The 8,641-nt window shown below is 35.6% G+C and overlaps 1 protein-coding gene across 1 annotated transcript; it reads right to left on the bottom strand.

The window, feature by feature from the left end:
* Nucleotides 1–781: 781 nt before the first annotated feature.
* vvl (ventral veins lacking) lies at nucleotides 782–8,163 on the bottom strand. The gene has a single exon (XM_085952553.1). It carries the CDS (start codon nucleotides 7,777–7,779, stop codon nucleotides 6,625–6,627), a length of 1,155 nt encoding a protein of 384 aa, XP_085808679.1. The 5' UTR covers nucleotides 7,780–8,163; the 3' UTR covers nucleotides 782–6,624.
* Nucleotides 8,164–8,641: the final 478 nt, after the last annotated feature.

Here is an 8,641-nt window from a genome sequence, read left to right as displayed (position 1 = left end):
TATACAAAAGTGTTACAACATAATAAGAGATTATGGTTTTTAAGATGATATTAATGTTAATATAAATATTTTTAAATAATATGACACATATATTTTACGATTAAGACAGTTTATTGATATTATACCTATCAGGTGGATGAACTACTTCACGTCTATATTATACCTACATATATATTGGTTATTAATATAAGTACTTATTTAATTAAGTACATAAATTACATTTTAAATATTTTATAAGTAGGTATCTATATTATTATTATGTTTAAATGTTCTTTTACGATGTTTAAATTTGATGTAGGTACATATCTATCTACCTGCTTATAATCAACGCGATGAAAGTCATAATCATAACACATTTCATTGGTTCTAGTCTAATTTGTATTAGGTATCATCCATGCAACTTGTAAGGAATGGTTAAATAAACCATGTAGTAAATACAACATTAAGCACTTACATAGTTGATCTCAACGTTTCATAATATAGTATACTATCAAACATTTGTGTGTATGTTTACATGCCAAAGTGTTGATGATAAGTGCGTAACATTTAAATAATAGCATGCCAATAACACCGCAATATCTCAATACTTCATTTAATGGTAGCACCATTAGATGTACCTACATTCATCATCTTATTTTTTATCATGAGAGATTGGTTTCATATCAATACCATAGTTCAAAAGGGAGACAACTAAAAAAAGCTTGTTCCAAGATAATGGCATTCAATTTTTTGCAAAAACTCTCATTTTAATTTTAAAACCTTAATGTTTTTTTTTAATTTAGTTTAATGGAATTCAGCAATGCATAATAAAATGTTTTAAAAGTTTAAAAAGGAATTAACCCAGACATTTCAGTAATAATTGAATTAATAATTAATCTCAGAAAGGGCAATTCTTTTAAAGAATTATAAAGAGAAGATCTTTCTACATCTAATGGCATTCTTAACTCATAACCTTTAAATTTTGAGTTGTTTCTTTATTGAAATATGGTATCGATATATTTGTTGAAGCTATAAATGATTGAAGCAAGGTGCGATTAATTAGTTTTGAGTTAATCAAAATATATGATTGAATCTAAATGTAGGTACGTATTATGCTTAGTATAATTCCGGTATACAAAGACCAATATTGCAGTTTCTGCTCATTTAAGTAAGACAAAAAAATACACATTTGTAATACCCGATTCAAAATGTAATTTTCTCCTTACAACAAATAAAAATGGGGAGACAATATAATTAAGTATTGTTATTAAGCTCAAATAAACAGAATAACTCTATGATTATTTTCAGATAACCTATTAGATTCAAAATCTTGTTTTGATAATTCCACAGTAAAAAATATTCTTTTTGTCGTCTTTATAATAAATTGTAGTTAGTAACTTACTTATATCTACATGTATGTATGAAGATTAATATTACAAGGCTGCTGTTGCAGTTAATTTCCATCTTTGTATTAGAGTTTTGTCGTTCATCTCGATATTGGTACAATAGTGTGTAGGTGGTACTGTGTAAGTTCCTTATTAGCTTTCATAATGAGGATAATGTAAGTTTTCGAAATTAAAGACAGTTTTAATAAAAGTGTGTCATTTTATTTTTATTCAATTTATAATTATTGTAATTCGTATTTTATTTCATTATATGTATAGCAATATGATATATATAATAACACATATACAACGCACCAATCAGAAATAATGCCGTTAAAAGAAGGATGTAAAACAAAGAACAGAATAATTCAGTCCTAAAGCTACCCTTATCGTGGCTCCACCAATCATGCGGACTCACGTATATACACTTTCTTCACATAAACAAAAAAAAAATCAAACTGTTATTACCTATGTACAAATTCAAATCTATTACACAAACATTCAACCGTGACATTCCCTTTTTGACAGATGGTAACATTTAACATAGTTATTTCAATAATATATAATCTGTATACAATTTTTCTTCGTTATTTAAAACCTCTTCGGAAAAAATAAACGTAAGTTTTAACGACCAAAAAAACATCGAAATTATTAAGTTAATAAATGTTCATATACAGGGAATCCCTTCACCATCAAGTCTATCGTTTTCGAACACGTAAAATGATATACGCCGTTAACATAGATCGTAATTTACCATGTGAAAACATTACAAAAAATATGTTAAAATATTCTAGAATATATGAGTCAATATTGTTTGATTATTTCGTAGTCTAGTAACACTATAGTTCAATTATAGTTTGATTGTGAAAGGAGTCCCTTGAAAAAAGTGATGATTCAGTCTACAATGTTCACCTCAACCAAAACTTGACATAGTTTTCGTTTACGGTTTCGCTACAATCAATTGCATTATCACATTTTTCGTTTACCTAACTACAATTTAAGTACTCAAATCATGATCGACTCGTTTTACATGTTACATTACCCTTCTTTTTTACATATCGGCCGTTGTTTTCAATTTTTCCCTACAAAAAAGGTCACGAAACATAAATGGACCATTTGTTATTATTTTTCATCATAGAGTGTTCATTAGTTTCTTTCAATTTGCCATTTCTAAAATATATACGTGACGTATGCATCCCCCGAATAATGTAAAATGTTTAATTACAACGGGGCAATGATAAAGTTAGTAATACGATTCAATTTGTCTTTTTTTATAATTGTAGATACGTTGCCTAATAACTGAAAAACTTACATGAAGAAAGAAAATTTCAAGGTAGACATCAATATTATTTAACAAAAAATAATCTTTTCATAAAACTCACGAATCGCAGTTACATAATCACAGAATCAAAACTTGTAAAAAAATATCTATAGTACCTACCTACTTACTTATGTCTTCACATTAACTATAATCTTCTTTAAATATTCGTATTTCAGTTATAATAAAATTTAAAACAGACGTGACTTTTCATACCATTAATATTATGTAAGAATGGTATTATAATGGAAATATTATTATAATATAAAATCAGGCATATTATCCGATTTAGATTTTATTTCAATTTTATAAAATCCAGTATCTATGTAATTATTTTAGTTGCTGAGAATATTTATATTATTCTATTATTGGAGGGGATGTATTTAAAAATGGCATCACAATCATAATCGAAAGTTACATTTTGTTTCATATAATATTATTGACTCGAGAACTAAGCAGTACCTATACAAACTAAGAATAACTTTAAACATCGCCAATCAAATTAAAAAATGTCTTAGTATAGATTTTGCTATTGAGGCAAGAAATATTTTTGTTACTACACATTTGATTTTGACGACAGATTAAAAAATGATTATTTATATGCGCTTCTGGAATTTCTCTAATAATTTTCAATCGTCGACATATTATTATTATGTAATTTATTTTCATACAAACAAACATGCCAATACGGTACGCTTCTGTCTTGCAAATTTTAAAACAAAACAACAGACCAAATTTAGTTGGAACACTTTCATATATAAAAAATTTATATTAAGCCACCAGAATCGAATATTTTTAGAGAAGAAAAATACCAAAAACCTATACAAATATTTATATTTAACTAAAATAATGTGTTGAGCAGTAATAAATGGTTTTAGTATAACAGTGTTGTTTCCTGGTTGATCAATTTAGTTAGTTATAAAGAAAATCGAAAAAGTTATTTTAAACTTAAATTCTGAATATGTTTATAATGTTATTATAAGTAGATACGCAAAGCAATATTTTCCTGGCTCCAAATAGATACGTATGTATAAATATCTGACAGTTGTATTGTTTAGGTATTTAGATTTAAAACACTACAAATATCTTCAAACTATTAAATTTATAATTCTTCATTTTTTTCTAAAATCCATTATCATAAAAATATGTATTTATTCATATTATAAATAGATTACAAGTCAGTACATAGTTAAAATGAAATATTTCTTTAAACTTAATTTAGTGCATAATGATTTCTTTTGGATCCAATTAGCATACAGTTGTCTGATATACCTACTTAGATGAAAAATGTCAGGGCAATAGTTGGGATGAATATTTTATTTTAAAATGAATTTATTGGAGGCAGTGTTAAAATGTTTACTATGAAACCAACCAGGAAACGTTTGAAAAGAATATAGAAACGTAACATATTTTTGAATATTGCAAAATAAAATGATGCGTTACCAAGTGACAGAATAAGTCCAATGAAATGAAATAATGAATAGGTACCTTTCATGGTGATACGATTGATGATGTCTCTCTGCTATCAATACACTTTGAACCTTGCAAAAGTGACTTTTTGATCAACAAGAACTTTTTACTGTACTTTTTGCTAGTAGCTTGTGTCGGCTTTTAACACTTAAATAATTTTGTTATTATAAAAAAAACATTACTTCACAATCACTGGGTATCAAGACACCACTGCTGCGTTTACAGACACTTTCATAATAAAAAATATTTTTATATTATTATATTGTATTTAATAAAAAATAAGAAACAACATCGTTCGTAAATATACACAATAAAATCGAACACTTTACGGGTAATTTAAGTTTGCACTTTTTTGCTTAAACTATCAGCGAGATCTGTGTATAAAATACAACAAAAGTCTAAAACATTTGTTACATTCAAATAATTTTATACAATTAATCAATAGGTATCGGCGTCAATTAATAAGTACGGATGAAAGCGACTGATGTGTGTTGCAAAAAAAAACATATTATTTTCTAATATTTCGATTCATGGTAGTTTTAGTTATTTATTTTTTTAGTATCGATCGATGCCAAGCGATTGTTGCTATTCTGATAATAATAATAATATTATAACAAGCTGCATTTATTAGTGTTATTTTTGTTGAAATTATAAAACACGGCCGAGACGTTTCTCCAATGTCAAATCAATGACAGCGAATAGCCGTCGGAAAAAATAAATCCCTAAAATATTTTCGCATGTTTGGCGAAGATTTATTGCTGCGAAAGGAATAATAGTTTTTTTTAGTCTCGTATATTGCGCTTAAAATCTTCGTATGAGCGGCATTCCAAGTTTTATCGATTTCCGTATTCATAATGCTATTATGATTAATAAAATGTTAAGAGAAAAAAAATCAAATGAAACTCCTCGGCATTCTGTGTAGGTATACCTGATACACTGCAAATTATAGCCTGTCTATAAAATTATTTTCATTTGATTTAAGCGACTAGGTTTGGTCAGAATAAAAATAATAACATTGTGAACCGCCGGCTTCCTCATCATCATCATCACTGACCATTAAATCTAAACATTCTGACTTGCCATCGTTCCGTTTAGAAATATTGCCAAGTATTTTATAATAAAATGACTCAGTGTGCAAAAATATGCAAAATGTAAAAACTAAAAATTAATTAAACTAATTATTTACAAAAAAAAACACACAATATTTGAACCGCTCCGCAATAAGGTATAAAAAATATTGGAAAAACGGAATGAAAAAATTAAATAAACATAGTTTTTTTTTAATCAAATTGTTTAGCGAAAGTGGCCGTTACAATCAATGCAATTGTACTTAGGTATTATTAATGTTTTGATCGTTATAAAGTTTTCAGAAGGCTTCTATTATTAGGTAGACAATTTATTTACCTGTAGGTATCAAAATCTTAATTATGAAGAGTTGAAAAAATGAAGCAAAATATTGTTAAATAATAGTGTTCTTATTTATTGCCGGCAAATTATGCCATTCTAAGTATTTTGATAAATTAATAATGTTACTTAATGCTCTGTTTTGGGGTTTTAAAATAACATAAAAAAAACTCTTATAAATTATTTTGGTTCGGTACTTTTTTTATCTGGCCTTAAGCTTAAACACTTTGTATGTCCTTTTCGCGACTCACGACGGACTTTTCCACCGAAACGTTATCTTAAATATTAAACAAGTCAACAATGTACTACTTCACAAACGGAAATCTGACAATTGTACAATAATATATATATTTTACCTTATATTTACAATCTTCTCTATTTACACCTTAACTATGACTATTCGTCTTTGTAAAAAGTTTTTAAGTTACTCAGTTTTATATTAATATCAGGTGAAAGTCCCGCTAAGGCGATCACATAACAGTCTGGGCCCCACTTTATATTGAAAATTCAATATATCACTTGTGCTCGAGGTAGGATATCAAAAACAATTAAATGATACACAATTTTAACCAAAATACTCTGAAACTCGTTGTTTGCCGTTTGATAGTAATAATAATTAACTCCGGCGGGCGACGAGGAATCGGTCTACTGTCAAACGCCAGACATCCCGTCTCACGGTCCCCCGTTCGGATGTGGGACGTCTCGAACAATGGATACAACAATACATCTTTTCACAGGTATCCTGTTGATTCACCGCGACACACTTTCTTTTAAGGTGGTGCAGCTGCAAACGATCAGATTCCAAATTTTATATCGCGGTTCTTCCCGACGGATGCGAGACTCTTTCTCATTCAACGGGCGTGGCATCTTTCGAGTCTTTAAAATATTATCATTTTCGAGCATTTAAACCGATTTCTTCTCGCCCTCGGAGATTGTTAACGAGAAAAGCGCTCACCTCCGGTACTCGGACCGCTTTCACGGTCCGCCCCGGTCAGGCGGCCAGAGCTAAGGGTTGTTATCGTCCGGGCACAAGAAATGTCTGTCGAGAGGGGCCCAGCAGGCTAACTGTTAGTGCGCCGCGAGCTGGTGGCCGGCCATCGCCTGAGGAGAGAGCATCGGAGGACTGTGGGAGTGCGAGTGGGAATGAGGACCTAGGGGACTGCCGTGCAATTCGTGGTGACCGTAGTGCATCGGCGCCCCCATCCCGTCCATCATCTCGCCCCCTAGCGTGTTGGGCGGCGTCATCCTCTTCTCCTTCTGTCTCCTGTTGCAGAACCATACGCGGACTACTTCCTTTTCGAGCTGCAGGCTGTCCGCCAGCGAAGTTATTTCCTGCGCCGACGGCTTGGGCTGCTTGTGGAAGTGTTGCTCTAGGGCGCCCTTCACTGACACTTCGATGCTCGTTCTCTTTTTTCTCTTGCGACCCTGCGCTGCTATTTTGTCGATGCTGGTCGGCGAACCCGTCGTCGAGTCGGCTTCCTCCAGCCACTTTTGCAACAGAGGTTTGAGCTTGCACATATTTTTGAAGCTGAGTTGCAAGGCTTCGAAGCGACAGATCGTAGTTTGAGAAAAGACATTTCCATAGAGGGTTCCGAGGGCGAGACCGACGTCCGCTTGCGTGAAACCGAGTTTTATTCGACGCTGTTTGAATTGTTTCGCAAACGCCTCTAAGTCGTCGGAGGTGGGCGTGTCTTCTTCTCCGCTCATCTCCCGCTCGGGCGGCAGGTGGTGATGGAGGGCGGGCGAGGGCTGCAGATCTCGCAGTGAAGGGTGCAACGGCCCTCCGTGCTGAGGGTGGGCCGCGTGCAGCATTCCATTGACAGCATGGTATTGGAGCGGAGATCCTCCGCCGTAATGTGAAACTACGGGAGCGTGCCAGGCGTGAGGACTCGCCACCGGCTGCTGATGGTGGCGAGCTTCCGGCGGCGGTTTGACGTCTGCGTGCTGGTGATGGTGGTGGTGGTGCACCGCCCAAGGGTCCGCAGGAGGCAAGGCGGCCCAGTGCCCTAGGCCAGGCGCGTGCCCACCCACGTGCCCCGGAGAGCCCTGCCCGTGCCCATGATGTCCGTGCAGGTGGTGGTGATGCTGCGCGTACTTCATGTCCGTCGCGTCGGCCGCGGAACGGGGGCTGGCGGCCGAGGAGTGGTACCCGCCGGGCAACATGCCCAGCCCGTCCAGGTCTCCCGGCGCGGGCGCCGCGCTCATGTACGTGGTGGCCGCCATCGCCCCGTACCGCAGCTCCGCCGAGGAAGGCGTCTTGTACGTTTCGAAGGCTCTCGCAAGCCTTCCGTCTCTTTGTGAAAAATCTATGATACCGCTTTCTGAAAATAATTGTCACAGACTGTCCCGCCGATCGTCGCTCATGGTCTATCATAAGGCGGGACGGCGGTTGCGCGAATGTCGCGTTGGGCAGGAGAGAGCCTCGAGGACCTCTCTACCATCACAGTCGAGGCGAATCGAGTCGCCGCAAAGACGTTGATTTATTTCACGATCACCAATAGACACTTCGCGCGATGTACCGCGAGGGGTGAAGGGCGATAGAGTGGGTTTCGATTGCGGCGCGTGGAGCGCTTCGTTTCACATGCGTCGCGCGCGCGCTTTCGACTCTGACTGACGGCGGCGGCCGGCGGCAGGCGCCGTCGCGCCACCGGGCCCCCGCCCCGCGGCGACCGAAGAGGGGAGACCCTATCCGTTGGACGAAAAGGAGGGTGACGTCACACGGACACCGCCCATTGGTGGATATTCACTCGTGGAGGGGGTTAGGGCGGCGGACGGCGGGGAGGGGAAGCATTACTCGCCGCCGCCGCCCGACGACTGTCGCCTCGGATTAAATGTTTTCAATTCTTCGGAAATCTCTTCCTGACGGAAAATTAGTGCGAAAACCTGCAAACAATAGCAAAGCCTGATTTTCAGTTTCATTGTTATTTCCAAAAAAATTAAATATATTAGAGTTCAAATAGATTAGATCGCAATGACGATAGGTAGATATATAGAAATTACGTAAATTACCTTCCCATTATTTTATTTAATACTTACATACCTAAGTAGGTCGATATGTACCTACCTAATACATATCTATCAGTGT

This window comes from Rhyacophila brunnea, unplaced genomic scaffold (assembly GCF_057557595.1).
Source record: "Rhyacophila brunnea isolate RB1 unplaced genomic scaffold, BYU_Rbru_1.0 scaffold_3, whole genome shotgun sequence".
Taxonomy (NCBI): domain Eukaryota; kingdom Metazoa; phylum Arthropoda; class Insecta; order Trichoptera; family Rhyacophilidae; genus Rhyacophila; species Rhyacophila brunnea.
The sequence above is the reverse complement of the archived record's forward strand: the minus strand, read 5'-3'. Positions and strand labels throughout refer to the sequence as shown.

Excerpts from the sequence above, each read along its gene's own strand:
- vvl (XM_085952553.1), bottom strand. The coding sequence starts at position 7,779 with ATGGCGGCCACCACGTACATGAGCGCGGCGCCCGCGCCGGGAGACCTG.